The sequence below is a fragment of the Petaurus breviceps genome, unplaced genomic scaffold, assembly GCF_028583685.1.
Source record: "Petaurus breviceps papuanus isolate PSGF00001 unplaced genomic scaffold, PetGlider_PUasm1.0 189, whole genome shotgun sequence".
NCBI classification, from domain to species: Eukaryota; Metazoa; Chordata; class Mammalia; order Diprotodontia; family Petauridae; genus Petaurus; species Petaurus breviceps.
In genome coordinates, this window is record NW_027185809.1 from 40,311,376 (window position 1) to 40,338,387 (window position 27,012).

General features: G+C 36.1%; 1 protein-coding gene across 10 annotated transcripts in view; it reads right to left on the minus strand.

Annotated features, from left to right (window-relative positions):
• Positions 1 to 1,037: 1,037 nt before the first annotated feature.
• Positions 1,038 to 27,012, minus strand: part of CEP128 (centrosomal protein 128) — a 576,359-nt gene continuing 550,384 nt past the window's right edge. For 8 of the 10 annotated variants that reach the window (XM_069092343.1, XM_069092342.1, XM_069092344.1 and 5 more), the window contains 2 exons: positions 15,925 to 16,036; positions 1,038 to 1,783 (listed from right to left, as the gene is read on the minus strand). In XM_069092343.1, the coding sequence (XP_068948444.1) occupies positions 1,656 to 1,783; positions 15,925 to 16,036 (240 nt within the window). In that variant the 3' untranslated portion in view covers positions 1,038 to 1,655. The remainder of the gene's footprint in view (positions 1,784 to 15,924; positions 16,037 to 27,012) is intronic. The other 2 variants (XM_069092346.1, XM_069092348.1) reach the window with 1 other exon arrangement.

The window sequence follows — 27,012 nt, forward strand, 5'->3', positions numbered from 1 at the left end:
ATGACTTCCAAACTCCATGTCAGTCACATGGGGAGACTGTAGCTTCACCAATCTCTTATCTTCTAGTTTAAAAAAAACGGGCTTTCTAGGCATTTCCTCCCTCCCCAGGCACCACCTCATCCTTTGCTTCCCTAATGTATATGGGGATCCAAAGTGATAAAATACTTTTGGTGCTTTCTGAACATCTAATGAAATATTAATATAACTCTCAGGATACCTAGATTATTACCATATATATACACAAAGTCTTGGTGCAGTTAAAGTTATTATAACATGCATATGCACATGTATTTGTATGTACAAATATGTATATAAATGTATATAATACACACATGGAGATACTTATCATGTGAACACACACTCAAATCATATATAGTATTGGATTTTTTTTGGCAACCAAGCTCTTTAGCTTTCCATGGTAGTAACTATACCCATTTAAGTCCATGAATGGCTAGTACCAGCACCAGCTTCAGTATATTCAAATGCAAAAGGCAAAATTAATATGAGCAAAAAGAAAAAGAATTTTTATAAAGCATGACATTTCACAAGTATCTTAATATGCACAAAAACATAAAGCAACATTATAACTGTGCTGCTTTATTTTCTTTGCTTTTGTGCAGAATCCTTTGGAAAATCATTCTAGATATGGTCTTTCAAGTGGCCTCTAACACCACATAAGTGGTTGTCTCCACTAAGGTAAGATGAGCACCATTTCATATTGGAAGGGCTCATTCAACATCTATACTATTCCTTAGGGAATTTGGACACTGAAGTGGTGCCCTTGAAAGTATTTTGGTGTTGACTATAATTGGAATTGCTTAAAAAAAAAAAAAAAAAAGAGGTGCCACTAAACTCAAGCAGAATTTGTGCAAAGTGAGATCCCCTTAAGGCATAAGAGACTCCAACCTCTATATTGGTTTGATGATCAAAGTAAGGAGAGGAAATGACAAAAATGACCACAGTGGAGTCTTTGGCAACAGTATGAATAAGGAAATAAATTGTGCTATGAATTCCTGACAATGCATTAGAGTCCAGCAATGTTTAAGATTTTTTAATGATATTAAAAATGGATGATTTGACAATTGCATTAAAAATACTTGTAAAGATGTTTATTGTAAAAGATTGCCAAGATGATACATGAGATAGTTATAGAGCATTTACTAATGGACTTCTTGATATATGCCTATCTCCATGACATGTTACAACACATGATAATTTATTAGGGAGAAAGCATTTTTAAAAAATTACTTTTGTAAAAATGTTATCTGAATTGAAATTAGTGGTAAGTGCTGGCTTCAATGGACTTCCTACTCTTTAGCTTATAACCTTTGAAAGAACTCTATTGTAATTCCAAACTTTTGGTCAGGGAAATGTGATCTGACCAAATCTGAACAAAGAAAAACATAAGAGAAAGAGCAAAGGTTTGCCGTAGAGTTTCACCCCATCCATCAGCCAAAATGGTACATATTGTTTTGTTTGGTTAAATTTATGTCATTCCCAAGAACCAACTGTGCTGTAATTTCAATCTGTGTTTGGCAATTGTTGAGAAGCTGAAGCTGCAGGTTGGTCTGGTAGTTTGCAGCTGGGCCGGACAGGAGCCAGAATAACTATGTTATTATTTTTAAAGCACTGGTCCCTCAATGAGAGGAGCTAGATTACATTTTATTTTTGTTGCTGTCAAACTTCTCCTTTTTGGCTTGTGATCTTATCCCATTCATAATGACATCTGTGGCATCTTCCTTGGTTGAAATCGAGTCCAAAGGAATCATCTTTTTGATATATGCTGGAAGAAGAAAAAAGACAAAAAATAAACCTTGATGAAAGGAGATGAAAAATCAAAACACTGCTCATGATCAAAGGGTTAATTAAACAACAAATTAAGCTCATTTTCCTATAGAAAGAACTTACCTTCATAATGATCCTTCAACATGTGGATTAATTTAGTCAGCTTGCAATATGATTTAGTACACTTGTTATTAATGTGATCACTTTTTAAAGTCCTGAGACTGGAAGAATGAATTTATGCTTAGCTGTTATACAGTGACAAAGAAATATTATATAGAGAAAGAATGATGGCATGTTAGAGATAGAAGGAGTTCAGAAATCATTAGTGGATGATTTATAAATAAAAATAATTCATAGATGGGGAAACAGAGGCTCAGGGAGATGTTGTGACTTGCCTAAATTCACCTAGCTAGACAGTGACAAAGCCATGACTATGGAATTGTCTTCAACCCCTCTCCCAGTACTCTTTCCCTTACATTAATGTCTCTCCCTACCTACAATATATCCAAGAAGTTGCTAGAAGGTGTCCATGTGAGAATTCTCTAGACCTAGTCTCAGAGAATCAGGCCCCACTCCTCTCAACAAATCATTTCATTTTAACACACATTTACCAAGTACCAACTGTGTTCAAGACACTGTCACTGGTGCTGAGCCTGCAATGAAAGTCACAATAGAGACAAGAAAATCGCAGTTTTATGGGGAGGGGACTGACTTTTAAACACTCATATGAAAATAAAAGAAATCAGAATAAAACATTTTAATATACAGATATATAAATGGCTATAAAAGTTGGAAAGATAAACAAAAATATTTATATGATGTTATAAAAAAAAAGCTTCCATATTTATTTGGAACAAATTGAACTTTTTAATAGTAAGGACATGACTGAGCTTTTTATCCCAAACCTTTGCAAGTCATACATTGTCAATATTCCCTCTCAGTGCTTCCAAAAAAAAAAGCAATTTTGAGAATACACATCACTAAGGGGGTGGAGTAAACTATCTCTCTTTATAACCAATTATTGTTGTGAACCTAGAAGTCACGCACAGAATGCAAACAAGTATGCCGGCCTTGATTCTTCAAAGACATTTTTCATCTGAGACAAGGAAAGTGCAACTTTAATCATCCTCAGAGTATTCCTACTGATGTATTTACATGCTTCTCCCCTCCCCCATTCTAGAGCAATGTAAATTAAGGCATGTGCAAAAATAAAGCCCTTTTCAAATGTTAACTTTTTAAAATGTCAAAGTGAAGCACAGGAGATTGCTGCCTCCTTGATTTCTACTCTAGTAACCTTTAGGTAAAACTCCTCCTTCATGTAAAATATAACTTCTTTTTTTCAGTTTTATTAAAAAACAACAACAACTTGATTTTGTGAGACCAAGAGCCTCACTGTAAAAGGATTTCAATCTCCAGGGACCCCAGAAGTCATCAGACAACCACAGACTTCACTTAGGCAGAGACTAGTCCCATTGAAAAGTGTTTTAGTTCCTGTTCTGGGCTCTTTCTGCCTCTTGGTCGCCTGAAAGGAGCTATGCACAGAGGCCAGAGGTTAGTCTCCACTTATAAAAGCTAAATATGACAGTCTCAAAAGCTGACATTATATGTCTCCCCTTACTATGCTCCCAGTGTCTAAAAGTGAAGGTATGGGAATCCAAACCTTCCTAAAATAGTGTCCTGAACTCAGGCCATACCTTCTAACCAGCCAGGATAAATTTGGTAGTGATTATGGCTCAAAATAATGGATTTCTGTGTTCATATTTCCAATAGCAATATAAACTAAAAATTTTTACATTTCTTCCTCTCACGCTGGCAAGAAGACCCTACCTTTCCTTGAACTGACCTGAGCTACATAAACCTGACATAAATGGCTATTTAAAACAAACTTTCATTAATGTTGGATCATTTCAGAGACCACAAATTATTCAGTATTTTCCTATTTCCTTTGTATCTCCCATGGTCATAGATTCCATTCTTTAATGTAGTTAACAGTTTGACAAGAGGCTTAATACAGAAAGGTGAATTAATTCACTAGGTAAAACAGCCTTGTTGGGTCAGGATTCTGGGTGAAGAGGCCTACTGTGGTCAGGAAGACATGCAGGAGGCCAGCTTGATTTAAGGTTTTGTATCTACCAGAAGACAAGTTGAGAGATCTCTGCCCAGTACTGTTTGCATGAAGAAGATACCCCCACCTCTCACTAAGACAGAACTGGAAGAATATGTACCAAGACTTGGTTTGTTATCCAGTCTGGGAGATATAACATAATAACTACTTTATTCTTTTTGCAGGTTGCAGGATTCCTCAAAAAGACAAAGTGTTTAAAAGTCAGCCAATCAATCAATAAGCCTTCATTGAGGCTCTGTTATATGCCAGACGGTGCAGAGGACTCAGGATGCAAATAAAGACAAAATACAGTCCAGCCTCTCGAGGAGCTGACAGTTTAACGGGTGAGACAACATGAAAATGATGCAAAACAGCACATATGCAGGTAAATTAGAGAGAATCAGGAAATGCTTCTTACAGAATAAGCAGTCTTAGCTGGGACTTGAAGAAAGCCAGGGGAGCCAGGGTATAATTAAAAAGGAGAGCAGTCCTGGGATGATAGAACAGCCAGTGAAAATGCCTAAAGTTTAGACATGGGGTGTCTTCTTCGAGGAACAGCAAGGAGGCCTATGTCACTGCAAAGGTGGGAGGGAGCCAGGTTGTAAAAATGCCAAAAAAGATTTTATATTTAATCCTGGAGGTGATAGGGAAGCCCTCAGAGTTTTCTGAATTGAGCAGAAATCTGTGCTTTATGAAGATTAATTTGAAAGCTGAGTAGACAATGGAATGGAGAAAGGAGATACTTGTGGCAGTGTGCTCAACCAACAATGTTATTGCAATGGTCCAGATGGGAGGTGATAAGGGCCTGTACTATGATGGCGACAGTGTCAGAATAGAGAAGAGGGGCAATACCGCAAAGGTAACATTGAAAGGACTTGGCAGCAGATTGGATATTGGGGGTGGGGGAATGGGTGGAATGAAAAAACCTGAGGAATAGAGGAAAACAGCTAGGTTGTGAATCTAGAAAACTTAATCTTATCAGAATCTTTTTTTTTTTAATAAAACTTAACTGCTGAGAATGGATTGGATAATGAAAATGGTCAATGGTGAGAATGCTGAACTTATTAAATGATATACCATTTTCTCCCTTTCCTTGCCAAAGAAAATGATCTCTTGGGAAAGATAGAACAACAAGAACATAAAAAGTTACCAGAGAAAAAGTAAGGAGAGTTAGGCAGAATCTTGCTACCTTTAATCAAGGTTCAAAGGCACTACATACAAATGAAGGATGTTTTAGAATAATGAAAGAATTGGTCAATGAAATTTAATGATTTTTTAAATATTCTAAATAATGGAAGAAGTGCTAAAGGAGTGGATAAAGGAAAATATTCTGATTTTTTTTAATAAAGAGGACATTAAGCTCTAAAAACTATAAACTGAAGAACTTGATTTGTATTCCTATCAAAACTATAAAATATGTAATTAAGGAGATGGTTTGTTGACAATTAGAAAGGGAAACCAGGTTTGTTAAAAACTAGTTTGTATATATAGGTTTATATCAAGCAAATCATGCGAACTTTTATCAAGATAGCTGAGAGGCTAGAGATAAACTAGAATGCACTACCTCAGAAGAACTTAAAATATAACCCTCGCCCCAAATAAAACTACAACTCAAATAAGGAAAATAAAATCAATGTTCATAAAGAAATGATAGAAAAACCAGTAGAGAAAATGAGGAAGCACTTTAGGAAAATTAGGAAACTTCTAATACAGAAAAGAAATACAATATGGCAGGAATCATCTGGGAGAAAAAGAGAGACTGATTCTCTTTTTCATAATAACACAACAATATTATTAGAATTTAACTGGGAGAAGAACCGTAAGAATAGTTAGAAGAACTATTAAATTATTGAAGAACAACACAGAAAGCAATGAGAGCTTTTAATGAGAAATTCAAAACCAGGATCACAGTTTAGAATTCAAATACTCAGAGGAATCTGTGATCTCTTCAGTAAGCAAGTCCCTTCTAGTGGTACCATAGTTAGTTACCTCAAGCCTACCCAGTCTGTAGGAACTACTGCCTATGTTTTCCTTAAGTTCCCCACAGACGACCTACCCAATGTTTTGAAGACCTCCTCCTAAGATCACAGGGGTACCAGTGGAGCACTTTGGTGGTCTACTTGTTTTCCCATACCTGCTCATATGATCAGCCCATCTTCTTTTCCTATTGTATGGATTCTCTGATGATAACTTTTACTCCTTTTTAAAAGACAAAACTTTTTTATTGGTTATATAATATAGCATGTTCATTTATTTTTTAATTCCTCAGAGACTCTTGGATTTCATGTTTTGTTGTCATATAACAACACTAGTAGAATGCTTGCATTAAAAAGATTAGTGTTTGCTTTCATGATAATCTCTGACTGATTAAAAGATATTTGGAATTTCCCAAAAGCAGTCCAGCCCCCTCTTCTCCTCTTGTTCAACTCTGGGCCAAACTTTCTGTCCATCTGTATTATGTGTTCTGAATACACAATAAGAGATAAATTCAATAGTACAGGTTATAATCTGGACAATAGACATTCTCCATTCAGTTGGACTTTCCTATATAAATGGTTAGACAAAACTCATTTGAAGAATTACAGATCTCTTCCAGGAAGCTCAGCAATGTCCTAGGGCTTGACTTAATTAGCACAATGTCGACCACAAGGGAAACATCTTTGTTCTTCACCTTGAAGTCTGTGCTAGATCTTCTCCATCACTGTGTTGAATACCTTTGGTAAGGTAATCACCCTGTTTTATGACTTGCATGGTATCTATGAATAGAGAGCTCTTCAACAAAGTTATTTCTGGTGTTATATATCTACAGTAACCTTGAATGATTTTGATGTACGGAAGAGACATTCTGGGGAAAATGAGCTTGCAAGGTGGCATTCTGCTCCATTGAATCAAATACCTAGAAACGTACAGTGGAAACATATTCTCTAAATTTTTCTGTGATTTATGATTTGGTAAAGATGTGGTTTATTGTTTGCTATGCCTGCTTTTTCCATACTAATGCCCTCTCTGAAGATGAACTCAATTTATGTGAAGATGATTCACTTAAGGGGTTCATATAGATGAGAGAGTAGGCAGTTAGGTGGGTAGTTAATTGATATTCTCTTGCTCACTTAATATTCCCATAATAAAGTTCTGGGATTCCCCATCCCCCCATACTTGTGGTATCTTCCCTTCCTTTAGATACCGCGTACAACAATACTTCAATATCTTCACAATCATGTTGTCACCAGCACAGATTCTCCTTTATATATACTTGGTAGAATCTACTTCTTGTGTTTTCCTGTTATCATTAGTGCCATTTCTACCTCTCATGCAAGTGCATCTGAGACTGTGGTATTAGATCCCAAGGATTAGATGCCTGGCCTTGATAAAGGTAACATTTGTTACAATAATTTTTTAAAGGATTTCCATTTCTTCTTGTTTGCTGCTCTTCAATTTTTATTTTTAAATGTTCTTGAGATGGTGTTGTTCAATTGGATTGTAATGGCAAGCAAAATAATTCTTTGCTGCTTGTTTCAGCTATTCAAGTGCCTTTGAGGCTTGCCTTTGATTGTATCAAGTTTTTGTTGGAAACAGTATACACGGTGTTGCCCTTAATAGGCCTAAGGGAGTTCAGAGAACTTCCCTCCCCTTAATAGGCCTAATGGAATTTGGAGATCTTCCCTGCTCTTAATAGGTCTAATGTCATCACATGGAGCCCACAGCGGGAGGAGCTTGGCCAAAGAGTAGAACAGTAAGGGTGGCACAAGAAGGAGCAGAGCAGAGATAAACTCGGGCACAAGCTGGGACCAAGCAGACCTGAGAGGGTGAACGTTGGTGATGTTGGCACTCTGTTCTGTGTTGATGTTACTTTGTCAGAACGAAGCATTGTGTTTGTTGAAAGAGGACTTTACTGCTGATAGAGAATCCCTAAAAAAGGACTTTACTGCTGTTTACTGAAGTCCTAAAAGAGGACTTTGCTGCTGATACAGAAGTCCTGAAAGAGGACTCTACTGCTGTTTACATAAGTCCTGGGACTTTACTATTGATTTGTGTTTGATTTCTCAGACAGAAGCTTTGTCTGTTGGTTTGTGTTCCTTTGTCAGAAAGAAAGTGAATTGAGATGATGGTGCTGGCAATGTGTGAAAATATTGCTGTAGCTCTGTTAAGCTTTTTCTACAGTTTCCATAAGCTGAAGCATGAAACAAGAGCACAGAGCTGCCTACGTGTGAATCCAGGCAAGAGCTGAGAGGGCCAGCCCGTGGGGTTTGGAAGTCAGCCTCTAGTTAAGATGAAAGAGGACTTTATTTGGGTAGTCAGCGCTGAATGAACTTACTATGACCTAGGGGTAGATGGTGTTTGTACTTTCTGCTACCCCTGAAGGATGATTGGCTTAAGGATGACTGGAAGCCAGCCTGCAGTCAAGATGAAAGAAGTCTTTACTTGGGTACTCTATACTGATTGAGGAGATTGTGACCCACTGAATGATATGTTTTGTTTAAGACTATGTGGCCACCCTAGTAATAAGTTGTTATGTTATACTGTTGTGAATGTTGTGCTTTAGTTTCTTGAATGTTTTGCTTTAGTTTATTGCTGAATAGAGTTCACTATACTATGCAATTAGATCCTTAAAGTTATTCACAGCAGCAGTCCTCAGGAGAGGTGCTTGTGATTGACTTTCCATGGATATCTTGCCAAACTTTCTTTAAATTGTTTTTTCCCCATAAATGTCTTTCTGCCTTATGAGATGCTGCTGTTCACAATCATCTATCATCCTTTGTAAAATTTTACAAATAAGTTTATTAATATAAATCAGTATTGCCTCTGGGCACCTGTCTCTGCTGTGTCAATGTCAATTATATTATTCATTTCCTATTTTATTTTATTAATCACTTATTCAAATAGTTCAGGACTCAGTTGTTTCAATTATAGACATTTCTCATTATATTTTTACTTCCTTTTTGTTCATTCTGATCTTAGCTCTAACACATTTATGATCAACCTGGTTGCAGATAACTAATGATTTAGAAACAACTCACTCTACATTAAATCTTCTCCTATCTACTGATAGTATTTCATTTTTTTGTGATGTTATTTGGCGTTCATCATGTCTAGTGCCTACAATTATCTAAAGTATGAGGATTCTGCATAACCTACAGGTTTTTAGTACCTAATTCTCTCATTTTGAACTATGGCTTAGAATAAAAGTCAGAAAATTTAGCATGCCTGCAAACATTCCAGGAAAAAAAAAAGAATGGCGGAAACAAAACTTAAAGAAAATTACTGATAGAAGAAAGATAGCAATAGTAAAATACAGGAAAACTGTAAGAAAACATGAAATCTCTTTTATCAACTAGCTGACCTGAAAATCAGGGCCTGAAGATAAATTCTAAGCACCATTAGTGCCCAAGAAAAACATAATGGAACAAAAAGCTTGAATACCATGCCTCAGGAAATCACAAAAGAATATTTCTGTGAAGTACTGAAATCAGAGAACAAAGATCAGATTGATATATTCTACAAAAATGTCAGTAGTGATGAACCCCAACTTTAGCTCATGGAGAAAGGTCGCTGACAAGGTACAGGAAAAAAAAATGCAAATAGGCCAAGAAGAGATCTCTAGTCTGAATTGCAGATGGCTGCCCATCATTAACAATAAATACAAGAAAAAAACTGGAATATGACCTACTGAAAAGCAAAGGAAAATAGGCTTCTAAAAGATTAATGAGTTTTAAGCATTCTTTTGGAAAAAAAAAATAGTTGGACACACATATACATATATATGTACACATATATGTATATATGCATGTATGCATACATATGTGTATGTGTGTGTCTGTGTCTGTGTGTATATACATACCTGAAAGAAATGAAGCAAGGCAAAATGTCAAATAAAACTCCTCAGGAAAGAATTAGAAAGAGAACAAATAGCTTAGAACAGAGAGTGATAAACTTTAAGCAGGTAAAAGACTACTTAAAAACAGGAATCAATGATTTTTAGACAGAAAAAAATATTAGTTGAAAAAATAAAATGTAAGGTAGCAGATTTAAAAAAAAAACCTGACCTGGAACTAAATTAAGAGGACAGGATTTAAGAATTATTAGACTCTCTAAAAACCACAATTTCTTTATAAAAATGAAACAAGCCCAGACACCATTAAAAAAACATAAATGAAAACTGACCAGATCTATTAGAAACCAATGACAAAATAAAGAATCTACCTCCTGAAATTAACCCTCAAGGAAAATTCCCAGAAATGTTATAACCCAAATACAGATTGCCTAACTCAAAAGAAAAAATGTTGCAAGCATTGAAAAAGAAGTGGCTCGTGTACCAAGGAACCACAATCAGGTTCATTAAATGAAACAAAACAAAACTCTTATAACCAAGAAGGGTAAGATCACCTACCCTGTAAAGCTGAATATAACATTAATGGTTTAAAAAAATTGAGCCTATATAAAATATAGGGCTTTCAATGTTTCTGATAAAAAGACAGAGCTGAGTAGAAACTGAAATGCAAATATAAGAGTCAAGAGAAACCTAGAAAGGTAAATTTATTTGAGCAAATGCAAAGGGTTGTACGAAATGTGATAGGAGGAAAAGAAATGTTCCCTTTCAGAAGAAAAACAAAATGAAACAAAAAAAGAGTTCCTTGGGTGAACTGCTTCTTTTCTGAGGATTGTAAAGAGGAGGGGGAGAGGGTAAAGGAGAAATGCAGCAGTGTAGAAAAGAGACAACAGGGTGGAACTCACGTTGCAAATTGGGATGCATGAACAGAACAAGGAGGAAGAGGAAAAGGGCAGGCATGAGATGAACCTCATCTTTTTTTTTTTTTGGAGGGCAATTGGGGTTAAGTGACACGCCCAAGGTAACACGGCTAGTATTTGTGTTAAGTATCTGAGGCCAAATTTGAACTCAGGTTCTCCTGACTCCAGGGCTGGTGCTCTATTCACTGTGCCACCTAGCCGCCCCCGAACCTCCTCTTTTATGTAACAAAGTAGGATTGAATAAGCAAACACATACCCATACATTCTTACACACACAAAATATTTGATGTAGCTATGCATCAAACTCAAGAGAGAAGATGAGATGTTAAGAGGTCAGATCATATTGATGTATTTGATAAAGAGACCCCATAGTGAATGAAACACACTCCTTGATCCTAAAGGAACCAGAATTTACAGGAGAGTTTTAGATTGCTTTTAGAAAACTGGGGAATTTTCAAACAATTGTGGTTCACGAATATAATGGAGCCTATCTGACCCATAAGAAGTGACAAAAGGTAAGGTAACCTTTGGGCTAGATGATCTCTGAGGTCCTTCCTAACACTTGGAGTCTGTATGCTCATCTGGCATATTTGTTTTTGCTTTTTTTTGCGGGGGAAGACAGGGCAATTAGGGCTAAGTGACTTGCCCAAGGTCACATGGCTATTTTTTTTTTTGGTGTTAAGTGTCTGAGGCCGGATTTGAACTCAGGTCCTCCTGACTCCAGGGCCAGTGCTCTATTCACTGCGCCACCTGGCCGCCCCTGGCATATTCATTTTTACATTCAATCAATAAATATTAATTGAGCCTCAATTGCATATGCAGGTACTATGGAGGGAATAAGTAAATGAATACTTGTCTGATCTTAAGGAGCATATGTTCTGGTATGGGAGCTTTAGAGCTGTAAGCAGCGATTTTTAAGAAACTTAGGTATTACCAGTGAATGAGTATATTAGAGATTAGCAGTAAAACCAGAAAGTTGAGGTCTCCTTAAACTAACCAGTTTATAAATCAGATAACATTATGTCTATTTAAGGACAAAGGTGATTCTAGTTTTGTTCATCCTGGTTTGCCCAACCTAACCACGCAGAAAACTCAGAACTCATCATGTGAATGCTGTACTGGTAAATATATGACATATAAAACACACATTTCTTTTTTTCCTCCTCTGCCCCAGAAGCAATCCTTTCTCATTCTCAAATGTAAATTGGGGTTAATCCTCAAAGCAATAAAATTTCTAGGAGCAATTTCAATTCAAGATCTTGGAATGATAAGCAATATAAGCAAGGAATCTATGTTTGGGTTAAGATGGCCAACATACAACTTAGGAGCAGAACAGAATCCTAAGACAAAGAGGTGAAAAGAAAGAAACCAATATAGCTTATGGTTGTGAGTATGGTTTTTTTAAATTAATAAGCAGGAGGTGATTTTTAAAGTCAAATTCTTCAGTTTGACTTCACAATATACTTCTTGTCCAAATTATGTTCTCACATATTTTTTCTTGTCCAAATTATGTTCTCACATATTTTTTCTTGTTCAAATTATGCTCTTATTTATATATTTTTTTCTTTCTTCCCATTTAAATTTCTTTCCTTCTGAGGGGCATAGATTTAGCACAGGAAACTTATTCTCAAGATCCTGTAAAGGTTACTTGTGGAAAATATCTCTTAAGGAGAGAAATGAACACAGATCCATAAAAGCAAGTCATGAAGTTGATACATTAAGCAAGAAGCAGAATACTATTATTGTTTTGCCTATAAATGCAAAAAAAATTATTTTTTTCTCTAAAGTCCTTTAACAGCATCTTTCTAACCACTGTGAATTTCTCCCCAAAACATTTTGAACCCCCAAGACCTGAGAAAGGGCTAAAACCTGGATTGGTCTATCAGGAGAGCCATTTTGGCCCACTCTGAGCATAGCTTACCATAATGCCTCACGTGCTCTAACATAACAGACATGCTTTGCTTTGCTCTCTGAGTGAGTCCCAAATGCCCCTTCCTGTGTCAACAACTACAAGGCCAGATGAAGCTGACCAGGAGCATTCTTCTGTCTATGACTACCAAGGGCAAGGCATCTTGAGCCAGACACTATCTTGAATAAGGGGTTTTCTCATGTTATATTATGTCATGTTAATGATAAAAAGAAACATAGACATCCTGGATCCATAATTTTAATCGACCACCTTGACATTTTCTTATCTTATAGTATTTACAACCTATCCTATTAATAAATTCCTTTCTCATGTTATGGTTAACACATGCGGAGACTATAATTCTGGTCGACACACGCATCCTGAGTTGAGACTGGCTCCTTTTCAGCTTGTTTACCTCTGAGTTCAGAATTATTTTCTCACTCCATCATACATGACTCTCTGGTTTAATAAGAATAAATTAGCACCTTACAGCACATGTATAGCCTGATTCTGTTTGTTCCTTGTTCAAACCTTTGGTAAGGTGAACCCCATTCTGTTTGTTCTTAGGACAAACCTTTGGTTAAGGGGGAAACTGATTCTGTTTGTTTCTTTGGACCAAACCTTTGGTAAAATGGTTGACACCACTTATTATAAGTAAAGATCCAACTCAAGCCATCTTGGTAAAATTTAGAAGTATCTAATTTTAGATCCCAATCGGTACTATTCAACTTGCTCACCCACCTTATTCAACAGTATCAGCTAAAACTGATTCTGCTGTTTCCAAAAATCAAAATTCTCCTCCAAAGGACCTGCTACCCTTAAGGCTATCCAAAAGAAAATGCAGGGTTACACAGATAGTAAGTGTCTGAGGCCAAGTTTGAACTCATGAGATAGCACAGTAGATAGAGTCTAAAGTCAGTCATCTTCCAGTGACCCTGGGCAAGTCACTTAACCCTGTTTGCCTCAGTTTCTCATCTGTAAAATGAGCTGGAGAAGGAAATGGCAAACCACTCCCGTATCACTGCCAAGAAAACTCCCAATGGGGTCAGCAAGACTTGAGCTGGATACAACTGAACAGCAACAACTTACTGATGCTAGGCCTGGCCCTCTAGCCACTAAGTCACCTAGCTGCCTACTTAACTCTTTGGCAAAGTAATTTCTTTGAGTCTTCTACTGTATTCTAGTATCTGTATATTCCCTGAGCACTGACATGATTTCTAAGAAATACTTTGTTTTCTAAACAACCTAAAACTGACACTTATAAAGATATTATCTGTCCCCAAGACAACTGCTTTTCTTACACAACAAAACTGATATTAAGCAATTTCAAATACCCTATTTTACTACAGGTAGATTCTTTTAACTGTTCCAGTTCACATTGTTTTAATACATTCAGTATTCTGGCTTTCATCACAGATAGCTTCCTAGTTGTGTTTAACAACCACACTGCTGACATCTCTGGTCTTAACTAGTATGTTTCTTCTTTTCTATCAGACCTTTCTATGATCTCCAGACCCCCATTTCAAAAACTAGGAAGGGTTTTTAGGGAAAGTGGTATGTCTCTATTCTTATTTAAATGCAACACAAATTCTATTGCAACTCCTATTACTAGGTAATCCCTATAACACAAAAGACTTTTGCCCCAGAGAACAGGCTTTGTAAATTAGTCCTGTGCTTTTCTAAGAAGCTAACTCTAACATGGAAATAGCCTGAGAATGGGTTTATAGGGAGTTCAAGTCATGTGTCCAAAATATTAAAGTCTCTTCTAAATTCCAGGACTTCCAAAAAATTTATGGGCTCATGGGGTTTAGAGCTAGAAGAGATCTGAAAGATCATCTTGTCTAATCCCTTCATTTTACAGATAAAGAAACTGAGGCACCTTGGTGTTAATGTAACTTGGTCAAGGCCATGAAGTGACCTTCTCCAGCTAGGATTCAAACTCAGTTGCTGTCTCCAAATTGAGTGTACCTTTTCAGTATAACATACTATATCACCTGCAAAGAAAGTTAATTATTTGTGCTTCAGTTTAACAAGCTGTATAATGAATTTAATAAAGATATCTCTATCTCATAAAGATGTTGAGAGGTTTAATTAATTATTGAAAAAGAAAATGCTTTAAGTGTAGCAGATAAAGAACACAAGAAAATTGTCAAATATTGCATAAGTTTTTTCCTTTTACATAGTTTCTTGATAATCCAGGCATGTGTTACTATGGCAACTACAAATTAAACTTCATACTTTTACTTGCAGAAAAAATAAACATATTAGTGAGGGAAGACTATAAATATTACAAACATTTTGTAATGACCATAACATTTACAGAAGGGATATTGACTAAGCTTATACTGATAGGTGTTCCAGTATCTAGAACAGTATCTGGCAAAGAGTTGGCATTTAATATTTGTTAAATTGACTTTCATTTCACAGCTATAACGCCAACATTTTATACATTGCTGACATTTATATGCTGCTTTATGGTTTTAAAAAGTACTTTGTATGAGTTACATGTGACCCAGGACTGAAGTTCTGGACTCAAACAGACACAGGTTCAATCTTGGAAGTCTTTTAAAATAATTAATACTCATCCTTCTCCTCACTCCTCCCACCCCCTCCAGCAATATCCTGTCTGTTGGGAATTTGGGAATATCTGAATTTGGTTTGTTTCTAGTTCCTAGGGGCCAAAGAACTTTTATAAAATTCTCAGGTTATTAAGGCATGGAACATAGAACAAGTTTATTATACACAATGAAGAATACAGACTGGACTCTTTTCTTTCCTTGGGCATTAAAGTCACTAAAGGTTTACAGTACAGGATTCATAGACTTAAACTTCCCTCCTCCAAGCAGGACAAGAATTTGGAGTCACTAGAGAGTAAATTCCTTTCCCCTGGACCTTCACAGTACACATGACTTAGAGTATTAGTCAAGGACAAATTCCCAGTTTTTTCTCTTCCTCATAGCTCTGCACCTCATTAATCTTTGGTCTTGTCCCTTCTATGGTTCTTGGGCTTCAAGGTGTAATGGTAATGGGATTTGAAGATCTTCCATGCCCCTTGAACTTGCTGATCATTTGATATTGCTGAATATTGCCTTCTTGCCACCTTTATGGATTGATTGAACTATTTCTGGCTATATGAAAAATAGTTGTGCATTTACAATGAGGGTTTCCCCTAAGGGGATCCTTTTTAAAACAGTTTCTGGAGATGTGATGCATCTCAAAAGAGGAACTGGTTATAAATATTTTTGCAAATTGGATATCATTATTATTTTTAGTACTAGGAGAATTAATTATATATAGGAAAATAGTTGCAAATTAATTAATTTCTACATATTGAATGTTCCCAAAGTAGGAGATATGTGTACAGTTATTCATTACTTACAGCCTGCCTGTGAAAGACTTGAACTGTGCTTGAAGGTGATGCTACGTTCTTTCCAACTGGGGGAAAAACCTTCCCCTTGACCAATGGGAGGACTCACATTCATTTTCCTATCCTAAGAGAAAGCAGCAAAGCTCAATTTCAGTTGAATAATCACAAAATTTAAAGTACTTGAATTTCTTTCAGACTACCAAGACTGAAAACGAACCTTGTTATATATTCATAGCACAGCAGAATCCTGTCATAAGTTGAGCTTTTTAATCACAGAGATTCATATATACTATGGGTAAAATTATGTCCTCCCCAAACATAACAACCACATACAGACAAAACCTGATGCAGCATGATTAGCCTATAAATCAGGTTTTAACCTTAGCTTTTATCATCAATGTGTATAAAAGAATTCTAGCTTCATTTATTATTCCTTTTTCATAATATGAGCAAATAGCCATGTTTACATTTCACATGTTTGCATTTAAAAATAAGTGTCTTCACTTTCTACTGACAGAAAGAGATATGGATATATTTACAAAGGTTCATTTATCTAGAGTTATAGAAAGGAAACCAATCATTTGGTTAATCTAGTTGGCTCTGGACTATAAATTTTCATGTATAGTAAAGGAATTTAGGCTTATTAGCTGGATTCTTTAAGTTCTAAAATTATGAACCATGAGAATTTAAATTCTTGAACCTAACAGTTGAATATTGTTAGCCTGCAGAGTTATATTAAGCTTATAGTATTTTGCATTTTCATATTGTATTCCTTCCCTTAAAAAGTTTTTTTTTCTTTCAATTTCCTAGAACTAAAGGCAGATTATAATTCCTAGTCCTTAGTACTGTTTTTACACATAGAAAGTGCTTTATGTATTTGCTTGTCAAATTTAATTAAATACAGTAAGTTGAAACCTAGTAACACTTGACATAGTGAACCAAAATAATGAAATGTACTTTAGGTATAGAGCATTTTACTGGGATTAGGGGAACAAAAGAAATAGAAAATAAGTTCCTGGCTGTTGTGGAATATACAATCTAGCTAAAATTAAAACATAATTGCATAAAATGACTTAAGAAACTTTACCAAGCAACATATTAAAAGGACACATAGTAACTGGACAATAAAGGGGGACAATGAATAAAAAGGTGTCCAAGGAAGATTATCTAGCAGCCTTGCTTGAATGGATTGAAGTGGGGAGAATAAAAGGAAGATACTGCTGAGTAGTCTAGATATATGAAGATGTGATGGCCTGGTCCAGGGTATTTATTATAGAGGTGGAAAGCAAGAGGGCAATCAGCTGCCAAGAAGGTTAAAGCAGGATGATAGACTATATATATGTTGGTGGGAGGGGAAGATAAAGGAGAAAGGAGTGAAAAATGAGTCCTAAGATTCAATTCTGGGAGAGTAAGAAGATAGATGATCATGGAAAAATAGAGACAGGATTGTAAAGGGGGAAATAAAGGCTCAATAATTGTTCTCATGCTGGAAGCCATTTCAAAAGCCATTTCAACCACATCACTTTGCAGATAAGGAAACCAAGGCACAGGGCATTTAAGTGGTTTGTCCAAGGTCACACAGGTGGCAAGCATCAGATGTTAGATGTGAACCAAAGTATTCTGACTCTGAAATCTATACTCATGTAATTGGAAATATGGGACTTAAGAGAGGTATAGAAATGTGAATTTAGATTTAATACAAATCATAAAATGTTAGAACTGAAAGTGATCTCAGAGATCTTCTAACTAATTCAAATCCCTTACTTTACAAATAAAAAAAAATTGGGTTTGGAGAAGGTATGTGACCGGCCTAAGACCATACAGATGGTAAGAACCAGAGTCAAAACATTAACCAAGTCAATGCTTTGTCCTTCTGCTCTCAGTATATGGTGATGAGTGAAAGATGTGTGAACAGTAGCTATCAAACAATAAAAATACCAAAATACTCATGGCCTGCATATCCTTGTTAAAAGAAATGAAGTGTAATTCCTGAAACAAAATTTTAAAAATTTCACTGGGTGATTGCCTGATTTTTAAAGATGAATGTAGATTACATTCTAAATAGTAGTGGTTAATATTAACTAGAATATATATTCTCAGAAGCAGACTGATGGGATCTTCCTAAGGAATGTCCTGTAATTTTATTGTTCTTGCTACTTCCCACAATTAAACAAAAACAAAAGCAATTATGCCTACTGACCCTAAGGAGAAACACACATTAATCCAAATATGAACCACTTGCAGAACAAATTTGAATATACTGAAGTGTTACTTTTGAAACAGAAACTTGTGTTTGTTTTAAAATGAACCCTTAAAAAAGGTCTTAGAATACCTATCTCACACAAGGGTGTTTGGCAATCGGTGTATTAAAAAATCCTCTCAGAAAAACACAAAGTATTTGTTTCTTTTCAATTAAAACAACATTCACTCATACCACCCATACAATTCTGTTCCTGACTTTTAATTGGTTTTTATTCTGGAAAAGCATGGAAGAAACTAAGTAGAATTTAATCACCGACAAGATATTTATGCCCTGGTATAAAATGTGAAAGCTTACAAAAGTGGCATGATCCAGCAGTAATAAAAGAATACATCAATTAAAAGATGAAAGTTTGACCACAATGTTGAATTTTTCTTGATATTTTCATTCTTGTTCACTTTATTTAATCCAAATTACTAATTGCAGATACAGTCAGTACCTAATGAGGTCATACAGTCTAATGGATGGTAAACAAAAGTTCTGGGTTCTAATTTCAGCTCTACCACCAATTCATTGGGTGACTCCAGGTGAACCAATTAGCACCATGAGAATTCCAGTTTCCTGATGTGAAGAATAAGGTAGTTGAATCAGAGCTGTGAAATTCCTTCTAGGAATAATATTTTATGATTCTAATCTATCTATATAGGCCTTAGAATATTTTTACTACTTGGTATATGAAACCTCCAAATGCCTAAACTATTTATGCCTCTCACCCCAAATGCAAATTCACTCAGCAATCCCATAAACATATGGCAAATGCTCGTTTACCACATACACTAATAGAGAGGAATGTTCTGGGTTACATTTAAGACAAAGCACTGACCAAGTAAAAGTAATGTGTATTCTGAGTAGTTTTTACCAACACTGTTGATGGATTTTCCCTGATCCACTCTAGCCCAGCCCCCTTGAGACCAACAACATGTGGCCAGAGAACAGAGTTCACCTTTACAGACACAAATGGTTTTTCTTTTAGAGTTTCATATATATGGTATTTGTAACTCATGATACCTTTCTCAGTATTAGGGTAGTTAGAGAAAATAGGTAGGTAGGTAGGTAGGTAGGTAGATAGATACATAGATGGCACAGGGTGAACTGAATATGAAGGGATGATATGTAAAACATATATTGGGAGGAGAAAGGAAGAGATAGAATGTGGTAAATTATCTCACATAAAAGAGTTAAGAAAAAGGTTTCACAATGGAGGGAAAGAGGGGGGAGGTGAGAGGGAATGTGTGAGTGAACCTTACTCTCATCAGATTTGGTTTAAGGAGGGAATAACATACACAATCAATTGGTTATCTTATCCTACAGGAAAGTAAGGGTGAAAGGGATAACAGGAGTGGGGGTGGAGGGAGGTGATAGAAGGGAGGGCAGTTTGGGGGAGGGGGTAGTCAGAAGCAAACACTTTTGAAAAAGGATAGAATCAAAGGAGAAAATAGAATAAGTGGGGGTGGGATAGGATGGAGGGAAATATAATCTTTTACAACATGACTATATTAAGGAAGTATTTTCCATAACTACACATGTATAGCCTATATTGAATTGCTTGCTTTCTCAATGAGGATGAGTGGGGAGGGAAGAAGGGAGAGAATTTTGAACTAAGAGTTTTAAAAACAAATGTAAAAAACTTTTTACATGCAACCGGGAAATAAGATATACAGGCAATAGGGCATAGAACTCTGACTTGCTTTACTAGGAAGTAAGGTGGAAGGGGATAAGAGGCAGGAGGCATGATAGAAGGAAGGGCAGACTGGGGGAAGGGGTAATCAGAATATACCCCCTTTTAGGGTGGGGGGAATAGAGAGATGGGGAGAAAATTTGCAATTCAAAATCTTGTGGAAATGAATGTTGAAAACGAAATAAATTAATTTAAAGAGATGACAAGTGATGGTGGCAGGATATACAGTAGTCTCTTCCTTTACCATTCTAACTCTCCTACTCTGATGAGCAATGACTTATCACCCCACATTGTAGCACTAATAGGAGGGAAGTTTTTTGCATCACCAGTTCTCCATGGCCAATATTGGCCATTACAACTAATAAGACTTCTACTGTTTTGGTGTTGTCTTCATTTACCTCACTACAGTCAATGTATGTATTATAGAATTGCTTTTGGAATAAAATGAGGAACTATATACTATCTTTTATTTCACTCAGTATCTAGCATAGTATGGGGAATGAATGTTGACATATTAACAGTCAATGTCTAGTTTTTAACCAAAAAACAGTGTCACCCAGCTTGATTATCTACCTTATTCGATCTACTTGTTTCAAAATGACATTTGATTCTTAAAAAAAATCAAAATTATTCTCAAAGGATCAAATGCATTATAGAATATAGTTGACAGAAGACAGTCAACACAATAGGTTCAGCTAGATATCACAATGGATAGAATGCTGGACTGGAGACAGGAAGACTCCTCTTTTTCAGTTCAAATCTGGCCTTAGACACTTACTAGTTGCATGACCCTGGGCAAATCATTTAACCCTGTTTGCCTCAGTTTCCTCATCTGCAAAATATCTGGAGAAGGAAATGGCAAACCACTGCAGTATTTTTGCCAAGAAAACCCAAATAGGATCACAAAGAGTAAGACATGACTGAAAAACAACTGAACATAATAAAATAAACAGGATATACTATGTGCTCTAATGGCAATTTCAAAAGGAGAGCTTCTAGAAACATCCTAAATAAGGATAGCATCACATAAAGCTTTCCAAAGTGACTGTGTGTGAAGAGACAATACTAACTTACACATATAAATTATGGTACATAATTTATAAACAAACTTTAAAAAACTAATTGCAATAACTATATTCACACCAATGTATTTTGTGTATCTATGATATGACTCTGAAGAAAAATAAAAGTAACTTGAGCTGTACCTCTATTATAATGGAATTTATCTGAAACATTTCTTTTCTTACGGCTCCTTAAAAATATATATAGATTTGGCAAATGCCTTCCCTAAGTAGAAATTTAAGATATAAGTTCTAGTTACCTGTGGGAGTCAGGCTACCTTTACAAAGATGGCAGGTCAAATTTCCACAATGTCAGAATTTCTAGGGACATAAAGTGACTGCTGTTTTCTCTCAGTCTTTTAAAGGTTCAGCCCATATCACAGACCACAAGGCAAATGTTCAGTTGCTCTCTTGGAATAGACCCTAGTTTGTATATTAAATCTGTGTTTGGACCCCAGGCATAACTGTTAAGCAACATATAAGAATCCCTTAGACCAGCAAGGGGAGGAGGATTTAGAGTCAAAGGACATGAGTCAGAATTCTAGCTTAGCCACATTAACCATGTGACATTGAGCAAGTCACTTATATTCTATGGTCCTGTTTTCTTATCTATAAAATGAAGAGGATTAGACTAAGTGACTGCCAAGGTCTTTTCTAGATCCAAATCTAAGACCCAATGTTTTGCCAGCTCAGAAGTAAAATCTTATTCACTAAGTACAGTTCACCTGTGAAAGAAAGTAGATTAAAGGTGGTGAGATGACAGGTGGTGCTGAAGAGATGACAGGATATGTGGTGTAACAATCTCTCCTTTACCATTTCACCCTCCTACTGTGATGAGCAATGGCCCATCACCCGAGTAAGGTCAGAGATAAGAATTAACAACCTCTCTCTTCCCAAAACAATAATGGAACCAGGATGCTGGACTTTAGGTTTTATGTAGATTCCTTTACACATTTTACAAGCTCCAGCTGTTAGCTAAGGTTTGGAGAGAGGGTCATATCCACTCCACTATTAATCTTGTTAGGTTTTATAATGAGATAAATTCCTTCTGGACTTTCTTTCGATCCTCTCGGCACTTATACTTACTAATGGAAACAAATTCAACAGTCATCAGACAACTGTTTACTCACTCCTTCTCTTAAGTAGTCAATAAATCTAGTCCTAATGACAGCTGAGGGGCAACTCTCTATTAACCTTTTTCTCTATTTAGAGAAGTGGTCATTCACTGTGACTTTGCTTCCTAATGCTTGGTTTTAAAACCATAATAAACTTTTAGTTTCATCCTCTTTTTCTAGAATACCTATGAATCTATGATAATCCAAAGACATTCTGACTCTTTCCATTACTATCTTTGCACAAACACACATTATTGATGATTAACAGTTGTTTAAATTAATATGGCTCAATATGGCTATTATAAAATTTTAGATAACATAAATATATACAATTGAATGAATGTCTTTTTTCCTGAAGATGGAAAAGCAAATTTCATCCTGCTACAAGCTTAAAATTTATTCTACTTCTCCAATTCTAGTATTTGCTACTGAAGTTACAAATATCATGTCTTTCCTATGATAAGCATATTGCATTTTCATGCTTATTTAAAAATGCGCTGTTTTAAAATAGTAGTTTCTTTTTTTCCTTTTCATATTCCTTTTCAGCAAGCATCCTTGATATAGTATATGTCAAGTGGATTAAAACATGTGGTTTTAATAATTAGTCACACACAAGGTAAAAGAGTAGTTCTACATATGGAGATGTTCTAGAAATATTAATGATGGGCAAATAATTCAGCATTTATTTATCTAACTTTTAAAAAAATCACAAAGTGACTCATGCTAGTAATGCCAGTATGTGGGAAATGAAGCATCTTATAAATTGGATCTCATTTAAAAGAGAAAATTATTATGCCTTGTTAAGGGCTAATTTCCAAGGTAGGATGAACAGGAGGACCTCCCAGACCACCAACCTCTGGAGAAGTCATAGAGGGGAGCAACACTTGTGAAAAAGGGACCTATGATCTCCAATATTGTCTGCCACCAAGAAGGCAGGTAAACCAGCCCAGCTAAAGCAGCAAGGAACCTGAGGCAGCATATACCAGTTGGGTCAAATCCCAGTGACCATCACCTCACTATGGGCTCTTGTGGAGACAGTCCAGCACCCCAAGTCCAAGCACCTTGGGAATGGCAGTTTCCTCCTCCCTCTTCACCCTTGTAAGTATTATCAAGGGGAAAGTCTTTGCAGAGAAGGGACCATTCATTCCCTCTATCCACCAATACCTTCCATTAACCAATTGCCTCCAATAGGCAGATAAACTCAAGAGTCCTGGTAATAGCAGAACCCCACAGACCACTGGCTCTGCTTTCAGTCTGGGCTTCACAACCATATTCCAGGGAGGCAATCTATGTGGAGATGTGGCAACCTCCTCTTCAGATGATTCATCCCCTACCTTCTTAGCTGCTGTAGCTACTGAAGACTTGGAAAAGAAATTTCTAGCCAACAAAATACTTTTTAAATGCTTCAACAATAGAAACCAACAAGATTTTATTGACTGAAATGACATTAAATAAGATGGACTGTCATCTGTTTTGCTGCTGTACCCAAAGCATCATGGGACCTTTCCATCTGACTTGCAGCTAAAACCGATTACATGTGTTGTTGCCAACTATTAAAATATGAGGTCCTCGAGAGCAGAGATTGTCTTCATTTCTTATTTGCATCCCCAGCACCTAGAACAGTACTCGACACATAGTAAACATTTAATGTTTTCCCCATCCTCACATTCAATCATTTCCAAACTCTGATATTATGAGAGACCATCTTTTCTACTATGACCTAAAACTACTTGTGGCCTAAAGAGAGTTAAATAGGTCTTAGGCATACCTTTGGGGATGGTAGATTTCAATAATGTATAATCACTGAATGATTTATAAACCCAAGAGTTTATTCATATAATCTTTGACAGGGGATAAGGTTTATCAGAGACCCAAAATTTCCCCCAATGTATTTTGAATGAAAGCATTGCTAGCAATCTTCATCTTTCTTGATAAGTCCACAGTGCAATAACTTGATGCAGACATTCATTAATGGATTATCTTATCCACTGTTCTTGAAATGTTGCAGTAGACTGAACCAAGTGAAATGAAATGGAACAGAGAGGTATCACAAATATGTGAATATAAACACATTCATTATAACATAACATGCTATTGAGATAAAGTCTTTCATCACTATATTATCTTAGATATAAATTATAGTGTTCAGCATCATACACATGTAGGAACTTGAATAAATGTTTTTAATCAATTGACAGGGCCAAACTTCACAGTAGAGAAAATTCTGCAAGAGAGATAATTTTAATTCCAACTTTTAAAAGCAGGGAGCATTATGGTTGTCTACATAGTCTTAAACGCTTAATAATACAGTGTGGGAATCTCCAGACTATAGAATTACCAAATTAGTTTACTATTCTCAGATGGACCCCATATGTATATTACTAAAAAAACCAAAACAAAAAAACCTTCCTGTCATAATTCAGTTAGAAGTTATGAAATGTAGCTACAGATGTTTCTGTGTGTACTATGTACATGTATATAGGATGGATGACAAACTCTGCTGGAGTGCTTTTTGTTTTTATGAACTATAAAAGCCATTGTCAGCATTTGCTCACGTACATGATTCATTTTTGTCTACAAAACACCTGTTTTTTTCAAATGTAACAAACTATGCAAATAGTCAAATACTGAGAAAAATTCAATTCAGCAAACATTTAAGTTCCTACTATACATTAAAGGTACTATGCTACAAGTTAGCAACTAAAGGAGAATAAGACATGATCTGTGACCGCAAGGAACTTACACTCTAGTTAGGGAGGGTCAACAGGCACACACACCCACACCCACACACACACACAAATTGTACAAATTGTAAATGAAAACATGATCAACATATGAGAAAGGTACAAAGAGCTAGGAGAAACTGAAGGAGAAATAAATAACCTAAGAAAGAAGGGGACAATGGAAGACTTCATGGAGGAACTAGCGCCTGAACTGGAACAAGTTACTTAATTTCTGAGTTATTTTCGTTGTCTCAGGGCTTCTTAGACTTTTTTCCACTTGGTGCCCCTTTTTATGTTTTGGCAGTGGTATTCCATGGCCTGAGCACATTTGCAGTGTAAAGTACACATGCTTGGTGTTCAGAACCTAGGCTACAACACAGGCAAGCACAGCCAGAAACACCTTGGATTCATTATGCATTTGATTTTTACTTAATTTTTGGTCATTGCACATTCAGAAACCTTTTACTGATGCTCAATTTTCTGCTACCCCATATGGGGTCATGACCCACAGTTTAAGAAGTTGTGGCTATTAAATTAAAAGGCTTGACTAGATAGTCTCTAAGGTCCCTCTCAACTTTAAATCTATGATCTTCAAAAAAAAAAAAAAAGGAGAGAAGGAATAAGGAAAAGAACATTGTAGCATGTAAGAAGGGAATAACATAATCAGTGAAGTATAGGACTCTTTCGAGAAGAGACATAAAACCTATCATAATAGAGGGAAACAGGGGAGGTAGAGGATCACTGCATGAGATCTATTCTCATCAATCTTGGTTTAAGAAAGAAATAACATACTACATTAAGCATAAAAATACATCATACCCTACAGACAGTAGGAGGGGGAAAGGGCTAAGAAAATGGGCGGGGGGTTAGAAGGGAGGGAAGAGGTATTAAGGGGAAAGGGTAGGAAAAGGGAGGGGGGGCTGATAAGGAGGGAATACTGAGGGAGGCTGTAGTCAAAAGGAAAACTCCTAAGGAGGGAAAGGGAGAAGGGGGAAAATAAAAGCACAAACAGGGGAAGGAATAAGATGGAGGGAAAGACACAGATAGTAATCATAACTGTGAATGTGAATGGGATGAATTCTCCCATAAAACAATGGCGGCTAGCAGAATGGATTAAAAACCATAATTCTACAATATGCTGTTTATAAGAAACACATTTAAAACAGGAGGATACACACAAGGTAAAAGTAAAAGGCTGGAGTAAAATATATTATGCTTCAGTCAAAGTGAAAAAAAGCAAGGGTAGCAAACCTTATCTCAGATAAAGCAAAAGAAAAAATAGATCTAATTAAAAGAGATAAGGATAACACCATATACCAAAATCAAGTCTAAATGGGTTCATGATCTAGGTATAAAGGTTGACACTGTAAGCAGTCTGCTAAAACAAGGAATAGTTTTCCTATCAGCCTTGTGGAGAGGGAATGACTTTATGACGAAACAGGAATTAGAGAACATTATAAAATGTAAAATGGATAATTTTGACTACATGAAATTGAAAAGTTTCTGTACAAATAAAGCCAATGTAACCAAGATAAAGAGGGAGGTGGGAAATTGGGAAAGAATCTTTACAATCTATGTCTCTGACAAAGGACTCATCTCTAAAATATACAGAGAATTGAGTCAAATTTATAAGAATACAAGTCATTCCCCAATTGATAAATGGTCAAAGGATATGAACAGGCAGTTCTCAGAGAGAGAAATTAAAGCTATCTATAAGCACATGAAGAAATGCTCTAATTCACTATTGATTAGAGAAATGCAAATCAAAACAACTCTGAGGTACCACATCTCACCAGTCAGATTGGCTAAGATGACAAAACAGGAAAATGACAAATGCTGGAGAGGATGTGGGCAAACTGGAACACTAATGCATTGTTGGTGGAGTTGTGAACTGATCCAGCCTTTCTGGAGAACAATCTGGAATTATGCCCAAAGGGCTATAAATTCTTTCATACCCTTTGATCCAGCAATACCACTCTTTGGGTTATATCCCAAAGAGATCATAGAAATGGGAGAAAGACCCATATGTACAAAAATGTTTATAGCAGCTCTTTTTGTTGTGGCAAAGAATTGGAAATTAAGGGGGTGCCCATCAATTGGGGAATGGCTGAACAAGTTGTGGTATATGCATGTTATGGAATACTATTGCGCTATAAGAAACGGGGAGCAGGCAGTCTTCATATTTACCTGGAGAGGCTTAAAAGAACTGATGCTGAGTGAGAAGAGTAGAACCAGGAGAAATTTGTACACAATTACAGACACA